Here is a 19,319-nt window from a genome sequence, read left to right as displayed (position 1 = left end):
GCCCGGCATTGCGGGGCCCGGGTCGAGGGGAGGCGGCCGGGCAGTGTCCACCCCATACCGGGACTGCTCTGCTTCTCTTCTCCTCTGTCACAGTTCCGTGCTCGGTATTCGGGGATGCGCGTACCGAGCCGTGAATTGCCGTCGTGCCAAACTCCAAGAGGTGCCAAGTGCTGCCGGGCTGTACCAGACTGCCGGGGCTGCCGCCGGCTCCGCAGCGGGTCGTGTAGCATCTGCTGGCGGGTGTGAACTCACTGAGTGCTTGTAGGGTTGTTGGAAAGCAACTGGCTCCTCGGGATTCCTTGCCTAATCAGAGGTGTTACCTCCTCCTCTTCCCCCAGTGTCTCTTGACATCATTTCATCCATCAGAGTTTCAGAGGAAAAAAAACACCAACCAAAGCAGAACCCACCCAGTCTGAGAGCAGCCCACACCAGCCCCTCAGTTTTGCCGTGACTGCAGGGAAGAGCTGGATCGGGGCAAAGATGAAGGATGGGAGCGGGGCTGAACTCCATGTCCTGAGGGATTTGGTGCGGGGCGAGCCGAGAGGAATCCAGAGCGACGCACCAGCCGGCATCCCCCGCATCCCGGCAGAGGATCAGTAAGCCCCGCGGTCGCGCGTGGGGACGCGAAGGTGCTCGGCCCACGGGAAAGAAGTAGCCCTCAAGGTGCGTTTGCCCTTGCCTGTCCTTGTTGCTCCATGGGATTTCTTCTGCCCTCTGCAACTGACCTGATGTGGACCGAAGCGTTTCTAACATGAACTTTCTCCCTGGGATCTGGTGGTCTCTTCCCTTGGTCTTGGTCTGGGCGACCCCACCAGTCACCTCCTCATGGTGGTAAGCTGTGCAATTCCAGAAATTTTTATTTGCTCTTGGGGAAGGTGGGGTCGGATTAACTGTGAATTAGGGAAGGTGGAGGAAGCCAATCCCTCTTAGTCTCGCAGAAGCGGAGCTCGCTGCTGCCAGCTGCTCCGGTCCAGAAAGACCTTAGAGCGAGCGGATTTAGACGGCCCCGGCACCTCCTTCCACACCCCGTCCCCGCTCTCCGACCCCCTCCTCCTCCGCTGCGGGGCTACCCGCGGCTCTCGGCAGCGGTGCGGGGGACCCGGCCCGGCCGGCGCTGCCTGGGGCCGCGGAGGGAGCGGGAGGAGGGCTGGGAGAAGGGAGGGGAATACGCCCGAGGGGCGCGGGCGAAGCGCTGCTGCTGGCAGCCGCCCCTCCGCGCCCCCGAGGCGCTGAAAATTGGCTACAGCGACGCTACTTTTTTATTATTAATTTATTTTTTCCTTCCTCGCCCTCCCCTGCCCCTCCCTCCTTCCCAGTTTCTCCTCGCTGAACTGCAAACTGCCAGGGCAGAGGGTTGAGAGCCCGGCGAGAAGCGCAGGGCCCGGCGTGGGGCGTCTCAGACAGCTGGCTGCAAAACGCCTTAGAATGGAAACAAACCTGCTCCTCAAACTGGGGACCCCAACCCAGCCCAGCCTGGAAAGTCTTGGTGCAGGAGAGGAGTTAAACCCCTTCTTGTAATCCTGGAGAACACATTTAACCTTGACTCTGGCTGATGCGCGATCAAAGCCCGATTTATCAGACCAAACATGTTTAAATAAAATTACTATCTCTGTCCTTAGTCATATAAACTTAGTCATATAAAGTTATTTATTGCGATGGCATTTTGTCATGGTGTCTTCTAAATGCCACTTAACTATAAATTTTTTTGTAAGTCACGGCTTTAACGATTTTATGATCGTATAAAATAACGAAAATCCAAGAAAAGGACAATTTCTTCTGTTTGATCCCTTCAAAAGACACCTATAGAAGTTTGGATTTTATGAAAGGTACCTTTCGAAACGTTTCACGACTAATAGAGACCATCTGGATACAGATGATGTAATTTAATTTTTTCAATTTTTTTTTGGTTTTTTTTTTTTAAGTACTGCACGGAGCTGCAATAGTGGGGCTTGGGGTTCTCCTCAGTGCATCACGTTATTAAAAAAACACAGGGTCGATGACTAATTGTAAAGGATTTCCACCAAAAAGGCAGATGTAGCTGCAGCTCGGGACCCGCCAGAGGAAGGCTCCGGCCGCTGAGGACCCTCCTTCCCTGGCAGAGGTGCGCGGGGCTCGGCGCGGGCCCCCGGTGCTGCCCTGCCCTGCCCTGCCCTGCCCTTCCCTCCCGCAGGTACATGGGCGCCGTGGGCTCGTCGCGGGTGATGTGCGACAACGTGCCGGGCCTGGTGAGCCGGCAGCGGCAGCTGTGCCGGCGGCACCCCGAGGCCATGCTCTCCATCGGCCGCGGCGTGGCCGCCTGGACGGCCGAGTGCCAGCACCAGTTCCGCCGGCACCGCTGGGACTGCAACGCCCTGGAGCGGGGGCAGCGCCTCCTCGGCCGCGTCCTGCTGCGCAGTGAGTGCCGCGGGCCGCGCCCGCCTCGGGGAGGGGCTGCCGGGCTGGGGCGGGGCCTGCAGCCTGCGAGCCCGCGGGGGAAAGGGTTTGGGGAGTCGGCGTGAGGGTACGAGTGTTCCTCGTAAGGGTAACAGGGGCTCTTTTAGGGCTGGCACCCCCTGGGCAGTGTGCGGGAACCGTGAGAAGCGGTGGCCATCCTCCTGTATCCTTGGTCTTAGCAAGGGTGAAGCTTGGTTTTACATTTCAGGAGGAAAGGAAGAGGACATGCAAAGTTATTTTAGGGTCTCACGGACAGCAGAACAGCATATATGATAACGTGAAGGTCTGTATTGCTCGAAAACCTGTATCAAATCAGGGAGACAATGTGGGGTTTTGACATATTAGGGGCTGGCTCTGCAGTTCCCGACTTGACTTTTTTTTTGTGCATAGTGGATATCAAACCCACCTATTACGGCCTACAGGGAAGTTAAGGCATCAGAATGTGGCAGCAGGACAGAAGACTTTCCATCACAGCCGAGCCTCAGGATACCAATATTTGGGATGGGGCCTGCTGAAAGGGGCAGCTCAGTGCAAACAGGAGCCCGGTGTGTTGGGATGGCAGAGGACAATCCCTCCTGCAGGCTGATTCCCGCTGGAGCATTTAGCCGGGAAAGAGCAGCAGCAGGTGCGGTCCCTCCAGGGCTGCGCTCTCTGCGGGCTGAGGGGTCTGTGCCCATGCTGGGCAGCACTTCCCTTCAGGCATGCGACATTTCAGGCTCCGGGGGAGAGAGGTAGGGCACACACCTCTGATGGAGCTGAGCCAGGCTTGTGCGAGGAACTGAGGACTACATTGTGCTTTGCATCCTGAGGGAGGATGGCTAAGCAGGGTGGTGTTGTCATCTAAAGGTCGGAGTAAGGCATCTGATGAGTCTTCAAATCTCAAATGTGGCTCTTTTGACTCAAAGAAGTGTCAGGCATTTGTTACTGTGTCAGAATGTACTTACCCGAGGGATAACCATGCTGAGACTCCAGTAACTGCAGCTCTTTTCACCAAGTGCCTCACCCTGCACACATGGCCTGCCCTGGTGTGCAGCCAGTGCAGCTGAACCTCCCTGGCACTTGTGTCCCTGGAGCGTCCCCAGCACCATTCTAAGCTGTGAGCAGCGTGGCACCTGCAAGGAGGGGAGTAGGAAAATTCCCTGAGACCATTGCCCCACTGGTGGGGGTGGAGAGGAGGATGGCAGACACTGGGCAAGCTGACCCAAGCAGGGGGCTTTTCATTCCATGCTAGGTTCTGCTGCTGGTAAGACATTGGTTCCTGTAACCAGCTTCATGTTCCCTTAGCAATTATTTGTGAGTAACCAGTAACGTCACCCATAGGCTCATTTTCAGTGAGGTTTGTCTGATATTCAGGAAAACATGTCTGGCAGAACATGGCCTAAAAATGATGAGGCAATTTAATAAAAAAAAGTAAAAATGCAGTTTTTCCAAAAGTGAAGTTTTCACTGTTGGCTCATGTGAGAGAATGACAGCATCAGGCCTCTGAGCTCTGAGCCTGGTTAGGCTGTGATTGCAAAGGAAATGTAGCTTGATGGTGCTCTAATAAAATTGATTGGTTAAGTAAACTCAAAAAACCTTTTCTATTCCAACAATATTGAGTGTTTATTTTTAATTAACACTTCACAATTTTTTGCTATTTCTGAATAAGTTTTGTCAGAAATAAGTCTTCAAAAGAGTGTGGTTTGTAACAAGCCATGGTACCTTCTGCCTGATTTTGAGGGCAGTGTAGGGAGGGCATGGTTTGCCCAGTCCTTTTGTAAGCTTTTAGCTGCCATTTGCAAAAAGCTTTCACGGCATGTGAAAGCAAGTTCAGGGCCCATTTGTTAGTTAAACATATTGGTGCTACTGCAATTGAAATAATGAATAATAAGTTCTGTGGTGTAATTCTGCCTCTACCAAAAAATCACAGTTAGCATTTGTCTTTGGGGTCCTCTTTTACTGTGCTAACATTATTTAAGGCTTACAAGCCCTGCAAAGAGGTGTCTCTCACTGCAAGTTTCTTAGAGATTGCACAAAAATCTACTTGTCATCCTTCCTATGCTAAAAACTTTAAAAGTAGGAAAATATTCCATTACCACAAATAGATCTGAGGCACTGTAATGTAGCTCTGTATTGTAAACTACTACATCTTAAAAGAAAAGCAATTATTACATCAAAATATGTACCTCATAGGCAAAATATGCCTATGAGGAGGCATAGTCTAGTAACTCAGATAATCTTTGGTAAAGTACCTTGATTAGGAGATGGGAAAGCTGCCAGAGCAGCTGGCATGCAGAAGTCACAGCTGCCAGACCAAATCCTGCCTCAAGCATGACACAAGCTGAGCCATTGATTTAATGGAACTTATTTGTGAGAATTATGGTTACAGGATACATTCTAGGCAGAAAACCTAATATTAACTTATTTTTCAGAAAATAACTCCCAAGTTTTCTCCCTAGCATATTTTAAGGACAAAAGTCCATTCCAAGAGCTCCAGGAGAGGAAAATCTAGTTTCAAGAGTTACTTGCGGTGTTTTGCAATGTATGTGCTGTTTTAGTGTCCCTATTTAATAATTTCTTAAACTTATCTCTCAAATAGCACTTCATATATTCTTCTAAATTCATGAAACATGATAGGAATACCAGCTGTTCTATTCACATATCTGTACAAAGCAACTGATCCATGGAAGTATATTAATCAATATCAGAAGCAAATGTTTAATGTTTTCCAACTCTTAACACTATATTGATGAGCTTTTACCAGGGAGGGGTCCAAGTTTAAGCCATGACTAATTCTGGCTCCAGGGAATGTGTATTTGTGTGATTTCAGCCTAGTTTATCTCTAGCTCTGTAAAGAAGTTCAGGCTACCTGTCTGGATATAGGACAACCACTCAAAGTAGCTACCCCAATGATATTTAAAGCAACTTTTTTTGTTTCAGGTAGTCGAGAATCTGCTTTTGTACATGCCATCTCCTCTGCTGGAGTTGTTTTTGCCATCACCAGGGCATGTAGCCAAGGGGAGCTGAAATCCTGCTCCTGTGATCCTAAGAAGAAAGGCTCTGCCAAGGACAGCAAGGGCCATTTTGACTGGGGTGGCTGCAGTGACAACATTGACTATGGCATTAAATTTGCCAGGGCCTTTGTGGATGCCAAAGAACGGAAAGGAAAAGATGCCAGGGCACTGATGAACCTCCACAACAACAGAGCTGGAAGGAAGGTGGGTGTCCATCCAATAGATGCCCAGAGATGTTCTTGGACAACTCTCTTGTGTCCAGGGCAGTTAATGCTGGGCCCTTGCTGTCTGGTCTCAGCAGTTATGAAGAAATATGGGAAGGGCAGGAGCCTGAGCTGCTGTCTCTGTCTCCCTTGGAGGTTCAGTGTGACAGAGATCTACAAACACGTGAATTTAAGTGCCTGACAGTATTCCTGCTGGAGTCACTTCAGTCACTCCTTGTGTGGGAAGTCAAGCAGGAGTCTAAGCTGCAGGATCAGTTCGGATGGAGGTTTTGTTTTTAGCCTGATTCTTATATAAGCAGGAGTTTTATTGTTGGTTAATACAGAATACAAATTCCTAAGAGAGGCTGAAAATTACACTGAAGAACAGGCTTGACAAAGACCAAATTCAAAATCACTCTTGAGAAAAAAACCCATTCTGTCCATTTCTGTGTGTATATGGTAAACTTAATCACAAAGTGAGCAGAGATAAAAGGTAATTACTTCACATTTTAAGACAATAAATTCAAAATACATGTCCCTCCAAAAGGCAACGGCCTTGGAGCATGACCTGCAACCCCTTTTCTAAACATTGTATGAAAATACCATTCCTGAATTTCAGCTAGAAGTGTCTTTACTTTCACATCGTAGGTGAGTAGAAGGAGTAGTTGCCAGGTGTATCGCCCACCTCTGGTGAAGGGCTGAGGAATATCTGCACTAACATTTTGTGGTGATAGCTATAAAAATTAAGAATAGTGCATGAAACTGGAATGTGCTGGTTCATTATTTAAGACGTTAAAAATTTGCTGCTCCCATGACATCTGAGATAATACAGAAAAAGAAATTTTACTGTGCTAGATCGAACACTTCTGGAACTATTTCTAGAGACTTTTTGTGTCTGGTTTTCCTTAATGTGTATTTAGTAGGAATTAAGTTGTTTGTATTCTCATCTTTTTTTGTACAGCAAGTAGATGATTTTCCTGAATTTTTTTTTTCTTCAGCATCTTTCCTTCAGTTTATTGCCAGCAGGTGTAATGGATATGTAATGTGCGCAGACGAGGCTGGTCAGGTCAGTGATAGGCCCATGCAGGACTATGGTCGTGTTTTTGTTACTGTCCAAAAGGGGCTGAAGTCTACAACACAGATTTTTTTTTTTTTAGGAGCGAATAAGTTCCATGATGGGAAGTATTTTCTGTAGTGTTTGAGCATCTCACTACTTTTAAGTTTTAAAAACCACCTCTGCCAAATACTAAGGTAGTACTGGTAAGGTAGATTTTTAGAAAAAGATGAAGAAATTTTAATAATTATATTCAATTAAAAATAATAAATATGTTCTCATGTGCTCTAGGACCTGCTTTATGGACAGAGACACTCTTTTGTGTTCACAGTGCAGTAGTACAGGTTTAGCTTTAGTGATCTCACAACCCCAGCTGCCCACAAGCCTGGCATTTTGACCTGGGTAAGACCATCTGTGCCCTTGGTTTCTTCTTGCCCCGGAAGAGGTGTTGATAGATTTCTTTTAAACTAGACTATTGCAACTGTGTTAATTAAAAAATAAATAGAACAAATATTTATAAGATTCCCATATGAGTCATAGAACATAATATGCTGTATATCAGTATAGGAACATCACTGACAAAAGAAGGCTTGCTTTCCACTATATATTTGCACTATGTGCTTCTTCCACTATTCCAGGAAGTTGTTTTAAACATACAAGTTGTTAAATTGATTTCTGTTCAATTAAAACCATGCATCTGCTTAAATCCTAGATTTGTGATATGTCAATGAAGTAGGGTTGTGGGAATGCCAGTGACTTCTTTGAAGTAGTGATATCATTTACAAGTTGGAAAGAAACGTTAAAGTCCTTTGGTGTTATAATAAATTCTCACTTTATAATGAAGTTCTTGAGTGAAAAAGGCTGCCCCACTATGCATCATTCTCACTTCTAATCATGGAGCTTTCCTCTCTTACCTTCTTCCCATGAAGACAGTCCTCTTGTACAAACTCTAAAAGGTTCATATTTCATAAACCCTTAAGGCATAATATTTATAGATCAAATATCCATATTTACATAATTAGGAATGAATTATTTACTGTCTATGAACCCATCTGTTGTTCTCCAGCATCATAAAGATAGCCTAAATATCTGAGATTAAGCTGAAATGGCTTTAATGCTATCCAGATGTTAAATTAATGATAAGGGTGATCTCTCCAATGCAAACTAATGAAGGTCTTATTCTAAAATGTTTTTCAAAAGCTGTATAAACATTTAAAGTATACTGTATTTTAAAATTCTGCACAGATCTGATGCCTAGCACAGGTACAATGCTTTATGTATCTTTTAAAAATCATCTAAATATGAAATGCCTATGAGTTTCTGGGCAATATTTGAAACACCGTACAGGGTAAAGGGTGATTTCATGAAGATGAGCTGCAGAGGGTCAGCACGGCGATCCTGCAGCTGGGACAATGGGGAGAGGGGGCGCCTTTGCCTCCCAAGGGGCTGGGTGAGTCTGGCTGTTTCTGGTGGTTTCCTCCTGCCCAGTGGGTGTCCTGGCACTGCAGACCACACGGATCCAGGGGTGCCTGGCAGGAGCAGGACGGTGAGCCCACCAGCCGGGGACTGTGTGTACGGTGAGTGGAGCAGCCAGGGCACACCAACCACAGGGGGATGACTTGATGCTACCAGTGGGTGTCACTACAGACCGTCATTTGGAGACCCATCGCAGGCCTGGCACTACAGGATGGATGGAAAAGGGTTGAGAAGTAATTAATTACACTTTGTTTTACCTGGGTACACTTATATTTACCTGTGCTTTTCTAAACAGGCCGTGAAGAGGTTTTTGAAACAGGAGTGCAAATGTCATGGTGTGAGTGGATCATGCACTCTAAGGACCTGCTGGCTGGCCATGGCAGACTTTAGAAAAACAGGAGATTATCTGTGGAAGAAATACAATGGAGCAATTCAGGTGGTCATGAATCAAGATGGCACGGGTTTCACTGTGGCTAATAAGAAATTTAAGAAGCCAACTAAGAATGACCTGGTATACTTTGAGAGCTCTCCAGACTACTGTATCAGAGACAGGGATGTAGGTAAGCCTCTATCATTATATGTGAATGCTTTTATTTATGACATTTTTACTTCAAAGGTCAAAAAACATAATTTAAATGAGAATGTGTGTGTATATATATATATATATATATATATATATATATATATATGTGTGTATATATATATATATATATATCTCTCAATATAAATCCATGCATGTAACCAGCAGGAAAAGGAGAGGTGTTTTGGAAGGACTCAGTACAAGACCAATAGTTCCTTGATGTCTCTAGGTGTACGACAGGCAGTTGTTCTAATATAATTCAGCCATTTCTGCCAGATGCTATGGAGCCCTGGAGATGCTGTAAGGCAAAGCTGTTTTCAGCACAGGTTTGAGTTGTGCTCTGGAGGCAGGCCCATAGTGGGCACAGCCACGGTTGCTCTTGTGCCACACAGTTCACTCCAGGGCTGCCCCAAGTCCTGTGATGTCCCTGTGATGTCACCTCCTGCTGTTACATTGCTTCCTCTCCACGTTGTTATGCCACCCCTGCAGTGCCCTCTTCTATCTGCACTCTCCCACAGCTCACTGTGACTGCAGCCCGGGTGCACACACGCCTGTCCCCATCTAGTGTGGGAGGCACAGCTTGTGACAGTGCAGCCTGCTTGCACCAGTCGAGGCAGCTGTGGGTAACGTGGGGTGGGGCAGCTGGGGGACGTGCAGGGGGATGGAAGAGCAGAGGTTGGTGGCCTCAGCACACTGTGGCTGAGGGACACAGCTGTTCATTCCTCTGTTCGAGGCACTGCTGGCTCTGTCCATGACAACCGTCACATTCTCTGAAGAGTTGTGCCAGCCCCCGTGGGAAGAGATAAAGTATTGGTGCTGCTATGAACACTGCATTTTCCTGCTTCAGAGATTCAATAGAGACACACTTAGCAGTGTTACAGAATTCAAGGCATTGCCAAGCACCAGGAATCCTGCTAATGGCTCTTGACCCATGTATAGTATTTCCTGATGTGGCAATTAAAAACTGGCAACTAGAAAACCAGAAATCTGGAAAAGAGAGGCAGACTGAGTAACGTATGAGAGAAGTTGTGGAACTAATTAATAGGTTGTATAACAGACCAGATTGCACCCCATATGACAAATCTGTAAGCATCTGGAGAGCAATGCAGCTCAACTCCTTTTGGCACTGCTGCATGTTTACAATCCAAGTTTGCTTGGAATAAACATTGCAAAACAGCTGTACTTAAATAAGAACAGTATGTGAATTCCTGGTCATGTACTGTTGACTTCAATGAACCCAGAATTTCATCCAGTACAATTACATTGTACAGTGTTTCTAGTTAGTTGAGTTGTCGACATAATTTTAAATGTTTTTTATTATTTTGGCAGGTGATGTTTATTACCTGCACGAGCACATACCATTCCTAGAATAGTGGCTGATACTGTAAAGTCTAATCCAAGTGAATAAATGGGCATATTGTAGCATCATGAAGAGATTCTCTGCAGACTAGCATTATTTCAAAACATGAATCTCTTGATGTTGCCTCATTCATTGCAAAAAACCCCATTAATTCTTTTCCCCTGGAAGAATAACTTGTACACTACTCAATTCTGTGTTAAAATGCTGTTTAATAATCTCTTTCTACTAAGCCTAATCTCATCTGTCGGTCTTGCTGTTGTGGAGGAGAGTGGGCTTTTTTTACCACAGTGTGTTATGTGCATTTGCCAGACACTGACAAGCCTGGCCAGGGGTGGCAAAGTCTGACATGTTCTTTGGCTCAGATCAATATATGGCTGCAGCTGAGGTGGTGTTTCTTTGCTGCCCAGAATTCAGAGAATGTGGCTGTTTGGAAGAGCATATTTTTAGAGAACTGCAGTAAACCTTTGATGGGATGTGGGATGCTCTGCTGCTTGCATGGAGCAAAGAAAGAACCACACAAACAAAACATGGTCTGGCTTTGAGGGAGATGATTTTGGCAGCTGCACAACATTTTTTTTCATTTTTTGGTTTGAGCATTGCAGAGTGTGAGCCCTGCTAAATGACTGCAAGTGAAATGAGCTTATGGAAGTCTGAATTTGGAAATAGGTGGGGAGCATTTCAGTGTCAGCTGAATCTAATACCACAATGTATGTCCTTGAATATAGTTCTGCCTTTCATTCTCCAGGGAATTCAAGTGATTTAGTGCTTCAGGAAGAATAAAAATTATCTGGAGATTGGTTAGTGTTGGAGCTGAATGAAAGATTCACAGAGCAAACCTTATGAAGCATCATGGCTTGACCAGGAGACAATTTCACAAACTGTAAAATGTCCAAGCCAGTGTCCCCCATGGCTTGATTGTGTTAACACATAGGAACCAGTGAGTTAAAAGGGCTCAAGGATTCTGCCATCAGCAGCCTTCCCAGGAAAAATGTAAATACGTCCTCTTCCCCCACTGGAGCTTCCACCCTGGGTCTGGCATTCTGTCTGAGAGGACAGCTGGACATACTTACATGAAACACCCCAAAATGTGGTTTGTTTGTTTGGGTTTTTTTTTCTCTAGAAAGGAAAAGAGGAGTAATTGATTTCAGGAGGGGTATAATATGGGAAATCACTAATAGTTACTCAATAGCAAGATAATGTAATTACCTGACCACCTTTTTTCTTGCCTTAAGATTTCATAAAGGACCAAATGAAGATTTTTCAGAAGTGTTCAGAATTTATTTAACCCTGCACACATAACTCTGCTGAAATAATTTTTGCTCACAATTTCATACTCAAAATTTGATAGAAACAGAGACAGAACATCCCAGAGACCTTTTAAAAATCATCCTAGGTAAAGTGCTGTTTTTATCAACACACAGCCATCTCCTCAGTGTTGGCCTGGAAAGTTCCAGCCCCTCCAGACAAAGTTGCCTCCAATGTGTGCTGCTTGTTCTCTCCAGCCCTTCTGTACTGGCTGTTGTCCATAAGATCCAGTAGCTTCAGAGCTACTTTTCTGTGAACATTTCCTTTAATTATTTTTTCTCCAAGAACACTTGTGAGGAAACTATTGTTGAGGATTTCACTGGTTTTGCACTTTTTTTTTTCTTTTGTTTGTGTATGTGTGAAAATCTAGTATTAGATGTTATTGCTTGACACCAGATTTTAATCAATAGAAGAAGAAGGAAAAAGCTCTCATTATATACTAATAAGTACATTTTAGGTCTTTAAGAATGGAAAGAAAAATTTTTCAACATAACATATGTTGACTTCAAAAAGCAAACTGAGCAAATCGAGAAGAAAGGACTTGATGTACAGGCTGTGAAGTTGGTAGTACGAAAATCTGTGGATGTTTTGGCAGGTAAAGTGTGTGTGGGCATGGCAGTTCCAACATTTGAAATGAAAACAAAGAGGTTGTACGAAGAACTTTTTACAAGTTGGAACCTACTCGTTCCTTGTAAGTGCTGAGGAGGTGCATTGCAGGGAGCAGGCAGAGAGCTCTGCCTTACTTTGTTCAGTATCTTCTGCTGCTTTCAACGCTTGGGCCTGCCAAGGAGCACAGTAACTTGTCTGGCTCCTCACTGCTGGTTATTGTTCCATTTCTTTCTCACTAGAGAAGCTGCATAGATTCTGAAGATGCTGTTTAAACTTTAAAAAAAGGTTGGTTTTGCTCAAAACTAACCTTTTATATGAGCTTGTTTTCACTTTTGTCACACTCTGTGGATAATTAAGTCCCCTATCCTAGCTGTGTAGTAAATGTTGATGTTTTGTGGTCAGCATCAGATGATACCAGTTTCTGACTGTCTGTTAGTGGCTGAAATAATCTTGTTTTTGAAGCTGGTGTCAGAACTCCTGTTGAAAGCAGTGGGTGCATCCTGCTTAGGTTGTCCTTTAGTGCTGTGTGATTTCCCCTTACATCTGGAAATAAGAACATTTGACTTGGAAACTAACTTGTGCCTCAGCTGAGGAATGGGGTCAGACCTTTCTGGGCAGCTCCTGATGGATGTGGAGGAGCACAGGGTTTTCCTTCACCCCCAGGAGCCAAATGACACGGCCCCACTTTGCTCCCGGTTGGGAGTTGTGCTGAGGTGGAGGGCAGCTTTGCTTTTCCTCCACTCGTGTGAATTCCTGATACAGAATGTTAATCACGTCGGTCACAAGCTTGGCCTTTGTACTGTTTTTTGGTCTGAACAGAGAGAGCAGGATAAGTGTCTTTAAAAGTTCTTCAGAGAATCAATTAGGTTGGAAAAGACCTTTGAGATGATCAAATCCAACCTTTGACTGAACAGCACCATGTCAGCTAGATCATGCGCTGAGTTCCAAACCAAGTCTTGCCTTGAACATCTCCGGGACCACTGACTCCATCCCCTCCCTGGGAAATCCATTCCAATGTCTAATAACCCTTTCTGTGACTTTGGTTGTATTTTGCACAGTCTGGGATGTGGTGCATATTGCTGTGGGCTGACACAAACAGCAGAACTTACATTCAGGTATCCCAGCTGTTTGCTCAGCATCGTGGATGGAGGACAGTGTGATGGCTGGGATGCAGGATCTGGCTTTCTCTCTGCCACAGGCTTCCTGTGGGACCACAGCTGCATCATGTAGTTCTGCATCCCCCTGACTCCTCAGCCTTGCCAAGACTGGGGGCACTGGGGGCCACTGGAAGTCTCTCTTCCCCCATCATGGAGTAATTCTTGAAGAAAAGATCTGGGAAAGGCCTCTTGGCATCACTGCTGTGCCCATTATGCCAGTTGCCTTGGTGCAGCTGGCTCTGCAGGGAGAGCTGCACAGCTGAGGCCTTGCTGGCAGCAGTGTGTGCCCATGTGGGTCACTGCTGGGGTACTTCTCCTCCCCAAGCCTTCAGGGGATCCAGGTGCTGGCCCTGGCTGTAGGGACAGTAGGCCAGGAGCAGGAGTTACTGCTGGTCTCCTGGTGCAGGGTGTGCCTGATGCACCACATCACTGAGATGCTCCCCCAAATATCAGAGGCTTACTTTAAAGTGCTGTTCAGCCATCTCCCCAAAGGATGTTATGCAGAGCAGCAGCATGAACGTGCTCAGACCCCAAGGAGGTTTGGGATTTATCAGGCTGCAGGTTTCCGCCTCCATTCAGTGTTTTCTCTTCCCTCTGCCAGTTCTCTCTGCCTGGCTGGTGCAGCAGCACCTTTGCAGCTCAGGAGCCCTGAGCCAGGGCCACAGGCACGTGTGCTGAGCTGGGGGCCACGGGCACCAGCGCCCTCCTGCTCTGCCTGCAGCAGAATGAACCGGCCATTCCACAGTGAAGATCTCCAGGTGTATACCTCTACCCAATGAATATTTAAATACTTAAATAAATACAGGAATCTAGGCCACGGGAGGGAAGCTGAGATGTGTTCTAGGGGCTGAAGCACTTCTCCAGGACAGCAGTTGAAGACTGTCCTAAATTTGATGCTAAAAGAAGAAAATTTGCACCCCTGAGTGTGGCTGAGAGGCTGGATCATGTGTTGGTCCATGAAAAAAACACAGTTTGAGAAGGTGGCTTTGGTACAGTTCCTGAACCCCTCATTACATTAGTGGATGGGGTCAGCCCCCATATAATATGAAGTCTTCCTGATGCTGGGGAGGCAGCAAGGGATGGAGAGACAGTCAACACTTGTATGTTATATACTGCTTTGAGACAGCAGCATCAGTGCATACAACCATAAATTCATCATAGGGGAAAAAAAAAGAAAACTGGAATTTATTCAGCTTAAATTATTAATAATTACATTTTAACTGCAGTTTACATTTTTTATTAATTAAGATTGGTTTGCTATCCTAGCTCGCACAAATTTTAATTAATGTTTGCATGTATTTGTTTTCCTTAAGAAGGTAAATTATTCATGTTCAGTGTGCACCTGCAAATACACATTGTAAAATATTTCCAGTTAATTTACTGACCACAGCTGTTACTTAGGGAACATCACCTTGCCCAAGAAGAGAATGGAGTTGTAATCAGGTCTATGGAAAATGTCAGAAGAATGTTAATTTTTTGGATATATTTGCATTTGATTCATAATAGCAGTACATAGGAAATCAGGTGAGGCAATTAATTTTTTTATGAAGTTTTCAGATTGGTGGTAATAACCTGTCAGCAGCAGTGGTATTGATCCTAAAATGCACCCTAAAACCAGTTTGTGTTAGATGAACAGTGGCTCCTATGTGGTACAGTCACTGTTCAGACTAAGACATGCCTTACAGAGCCATTTTGTGCCACGTGGCACAGGCATTTCAGCCACTCCTCCTGAGTGTTTCAAGAACATGACAAGGTGTGATATGGTTCCTCTTCCTCTTTCTGTCCACAGCATGCTATAATTTAGTTTCTTCTAATCTCATCATGAAAGGGCAGAAGAACTCTTGGTGTTACCCCACAGAGATGAGAGACACACAGAGCAGCAGCTCTTCAGCTGCCACCTGAACTGGTGGAATGGGCCTGTGGGTGGACACAGCAGCGATGCCAAATGCCTGAGGTGCTTCTGCACTCACTTCTGCAAGACTTTAATCACCAGCAGCGCAGTTACTTTACCCATTTTGTCCCCTGCACACCCAGAGCTCCTCAGCGAAGCCCATGCAATCCTGAGCACCATGAAGATGCTCCACCTGGGCATCCCATTTCAGACAGTCCTGGGGGACTGCATGCAGGGAGCAGGACTGCCTTGGGAAGGGTGTCTGCCCTCTCAAGGGGAAGAAAGTGCCAGGGAATGATGAAGAAAAACATGATGATATTAACAGAATCAGGCAGACCCTTGAAGTATTCTGTCCATTTTATTCCTCCTCATCTCCAGGCCTGATTCCTAGGGAAAATATGGGAGCAGTTTTACCTTTATAGGTATTTCTCTGGCTCGATATTGAATCCTGCGTGGGTGATGTGATGTTAAAGGATCAAATACATTGCAAATTTTGTCTCCTATACCTATTTTCATATGCTTTGCTGTCTTTCCTTAAAATCTGCCGCCTGACCTTTGCTGTGTTCCCTTTGCAGGGTCCCTTGGGACAGCTGGCCGGGTGTGCAACCAGACGTCCCGTGGCATGGACAGCTGTGAAGTGATGTGCTGTGGGAGAGGCTACGACACCTCCCGCGTCAGCAGGATGACAAAATGCGAGTGCAAGTTCCACTGGTGCTGCGCTGTGCGCTGCCAGGACTGCCTGGAGGTAGTGGACATCCACACGTGCAAGGCGCCAAAGAGCGCTGCCTGGATCTCCCGGACATGACCCGCACGCCACGGATGCTGAGGAGCACAGCCTTTGCCCTTCCTGGCCCGTGCAGGGAATGCATCAGAGGACTGTTTTACTTTTATGCCTGTTCTGCCTTTGTTGTTCATTGCACAGGAGCTGCTGAAAAATTGATACAAACCCTGCAGCATTTACTTTGCATTTCTGCATGATAGTGTTGCTGCAGAGTTGTCTCCGCGTAAACTGATGCAGCTCTGGAAGGATATACTTATGCCAAGACTCTTCCAACACCATGTATCTCCTCCAGAATCCTTGTGGCAATTCATTCCTGCCATCAGGAACACAAGGAGATACAAAATATGGCACTTTTACAAGATCACCACCACCAACCCCAGGGGCTGGGCTTGCTCAAGCATCTTCTGAAGGATCTTGGGCAGGTCACAGTTGAGCCCTGGACACCAAATGGCTCAGGAGTTTGAGCACTGGTTGATTTCCCCATGAAAGAAAATTTGTGGCCAGATTGGTGAAGAACTTTAGTGGAAGGGTGTTCATCCCTGGTGGACTGGAGTTTCCAGTAAGGTGGCCACCTGAGGCCACCCTGGCCACCATTAGCACACTGTGGTTTCCTGTGGGGCAGGAATTGGCCCGTGGCCTAAACCAAAGGAAATTGCAGGAAATTTCAGCGACAACACTTTGATGAACTATTAGAGTCAAAGCAAATATCTTAGTTATATGTTTGTGAAAACTTGCCTTAAAAGCTTTTAAAAAGTAATATTAACTGCTGAGGATTTTTTTCCTGACCTGATGAAGGATTGAAGAGAATGGTTTTTCACCCTAGTGGAAGCTGGGTACAGGACACTCAACTACCTAAGGATAAGGTTTTCTCATAGTGGAAAAATGTTTATGAACAATGATGGGTAAGAAAATACCATGCCTCAGCAATGATGTGGATTCTAAAGAAGTTATCAGCTTTGATGTTCTTTTAAAGTTAATAAATCTATTAAATGTGCTCAAAATTATACTTCCCATTCAGATGGGGACATACAGATTAGATATTTTCTGCATATTTTCTGCAAAAGCACGTGCCTGTGATTCAGTGTGTATTGGCTTGTGACAGAGGCAGTTAAGGTTGTGCCAGGTCCGTATGCTGGGCTGGGATCAGCACAAAACTACAAGCTGCTGTAAAGATGTGCAGGCTTGTGAGGCCCAGAAATTGCAGCCTTGGGGGAGAGGAACTGGGTGAGAGAGGGATCAGCTGCCTCTCCTCAGGGCAGAGATCAGCAACAGGAACCAAGAGAAGAATGGGTTCTGTGCCAGTAAGTATAATAAGGCTCTGAAAAAGCACCCATGAAGAGTAGAGACAGGCAAGGTAATGAAAAAATAACGCAAGAAAAAGAGGCTGAATGAGTGATAAAACACATTGTAGAGGAAGGTAAAATTTCCATATGAAAATGAAATAGACTGGAAGAAACCTAGCAGGTACAAACGGTGCAGGAAAAAGTAATATCGAAGTAGCTGACCAAGGCAATAAAGTGAATACTCTGGGTGTATTTTGGTTTTGGAACTTTCTTAGAAGACTGTTTAAAAAGAAGGGGGACTGGCATTAAGTGGTGTTGAGGGAGTCATTTACATCTGCAAGGCTTTCAAAAAATTTTGTATCATTAATATGGGTAATTCATCTCCAGAAGGCACAGCTGGTGTTAAAAGATTAGGAGGCTCCAGAAAGTTCTTTATTTGGACAATAAGATAATGTTTCAGTTACTGTATATGAAATGATCATGGCCAGAGGTAACAATAATCCCAATCCTGTCTATAAACCAACTGCTGGTGGGACCAGCCCTGCCCACATGTCTATGCAAGTGCAGTGTGTGTATAACGTGTATGTAAGTACCCATGGGCAGCTCAAGGGTTATACTGCTGGCCTCTTCCTTGCTGCCAATTCTGGCTCTGGGCTGGATAAGGAAAATTTCATACTTAATTGTATTTAAAGGTGAGCTCCAAGGAGAATTTTTATTGGGATTTCACTGTGAAATTAAATCCACATGTAGTTCATAGCCCCAGCAATATCATACTTTAAGCCTTAAAGAATTTAAAAGCAGTATAATAAATTTTAACCTTTTAGAGCTATTTTTTTTTTTAAGATTTAAGGAGTCTGAGTAGTCTAAAAGATTACTGATTTAATACAGCAGAAAATATTTCAATGTTCTGGAAAAAAGAAAAAAGGCTCATTCTTACAAGAGAACTTGTTCTAGGTAGTTGAATGAAGGGTAATGAAATTAGATCTCTTCTTAAATCTGTTACTTGTTTAATATTTCAGAAAATCAACTCACCTGAATTCCACAGTCCCAGATAAAGTGTTTTGGAGTCACTGTATTAAAAGCATATTAACTTTTATTCCCCAACCTGGTCCTCCTCCACTAAGGCACACCGTCCTGTTCCAAACCCTCCTCTGGGTCAGAGGCCTGTGGTTCCTGAAGGCTGGTCTGACCAGTAAGAGGGGGACACTGAGTCCCTTCTCAGTGTCCTTTGTCACCCTGGCCAGCAGCAAGCCCACCCAGGAGTGCACAGCTGGCGGATGTTCCCATTTCAGGCATGTGCCAGATCAATAAGCTGTGCTGGTCAAAACCACTTCACCAGAGGAAACCCAGAATATTTCACAGCCTAACAACTGGGTAAGTGCTGAGCTGGCTGCTTACTTGGTACTTTTTTCTGTATTTATGTTTTTGGGTTTTTTTTTTTAAGAGCTCAAGGTAGACTTACAGTTTTAAGATTTCTGCTGCCTCTTCCACAAAGAAATGCACTCCCAGAAACGTTTGCTATTTCTTAGTGGCAAAAGACACTCAGAGACATCAATGCTGCTAGGAAAGGCCCCTCTGTGATCTTCAGCAAATCCAACAAAGAATATGAGGGGAAAAAAAAGAGGAAACAAAAAAAGAAGAAACAGAAATAGGCATGGTAAATGAAATAATACTGCAGTTTTGTTCAATGGAATAAATTCACTAATGTATTTAGTCATGAAGAGGAAACAGCTGTCTCTAGGTAGACATTTTAGTGTCAGAATGATGTTAGCTGAGGCTAAAGGTTATAGGCTTATTTTTTAAAATACACAGTCCAATTTTCTTGAGGGAGTTCCCTTTAATTTGCTGCATGAACTCAGGCTCTAGCAGTGCCCTGAAACGCCGTTAGCCTGCCAAGCTTTTTGGGATTGCTTCCTCCTCAGTATTTTCAGCAAACTTTACCCTAAAAATTGTGTTGCACTGTTATAGGTGAAATCTCGTAAAAAATAGTTTAATTATTTTTACCACATGGAAAATGAGGAATGACTTAGGAATGGCGGTATATATTAGGGCATGTGGGCATTGAAGCTTGAGAGATTGCTGCTTTTTCTTTTCCTGGAAAAGTATCTAAAACCAATCTGTGCATCCCATCCTGGCCTCCCACCCCTGTGTTAACTTGGTTGCAGATGTGAATTAGAAATAAAATGCTGCATTT

The 19,319-nt window shown here is 45.0% G+C and overlaps 1 protein-coding gene across 1 annotated transcript; it reads left to right on the top strand.

Annotated features, from left to right (window-relative positions):
• Window positions 1–437: 437 nt before the first annotated feature.
• On the top strand, window positions 438–19,255 carry WNT2 (Wnt family member 2). The gene is made up of 5 exons (XM_063396723.1): window positions 438–831; window positions 2,171–2,394; window positions 5,353–5,630; window positions 8,455–8,719; window positions 15,637–19,255. Exons 1-5 carry the CDS (start codon window positions 752–754, stop codon window positions 15,864–15,866), a joined length of 1,077 nt encoding a protein of 358 aa, XP_063252793.1. The 5' UTR covers window positions 438–751; the 3' UTR covers window positions 15,867–19,255.
• Window positions 19,256–19,319: the final 64 nt, after the last annotated feature.

Source organism: Prinia subflava, chromosome 4 (assembly GCF_021018805.1).
Source record: "Prinia subflava isolate CZ2003 ecotype Zambia chromosome 4, Cam_Psub_1.2, whole genome shotgun sequence".
Taxonomy (NCBI): domain Eukaryota; kingdom Metazoa; phylum Chordata; class Aves; order Passeriformes; family Cisticolidae; genus Prinia; species Prinia subflava.
Note: the sequence above shows the minus strand (reverse complement) of the source record. Positions and strands in the feature narration are given on the sequence as shown.

Bases quoted from the DNA above. Each gene is read 5' to 3' on its own strand.
- WNT2 (XM_063396723.1), top strand. From the start codon at position 752: ATGAACTTTCTCCCTGGGATCTGGTGGTCTCTTCCCTTGGTCTTGGTC. The intron at 832-2,170 runs GTAAGCTGTGCA...TCCCTCCCGCAG, and splicing joins CCAGTCACCTCCTCATGGTG to GTACATGGGCGCCGTGGGCT. The intron at 5,631-8,454 runs GTGGGTGTCCAT...TTTTCTAAACAG, and splicing joins ACAACAGAGCTGGAAGGAAG to GCCGTGAAGAGGTTTTTGAA.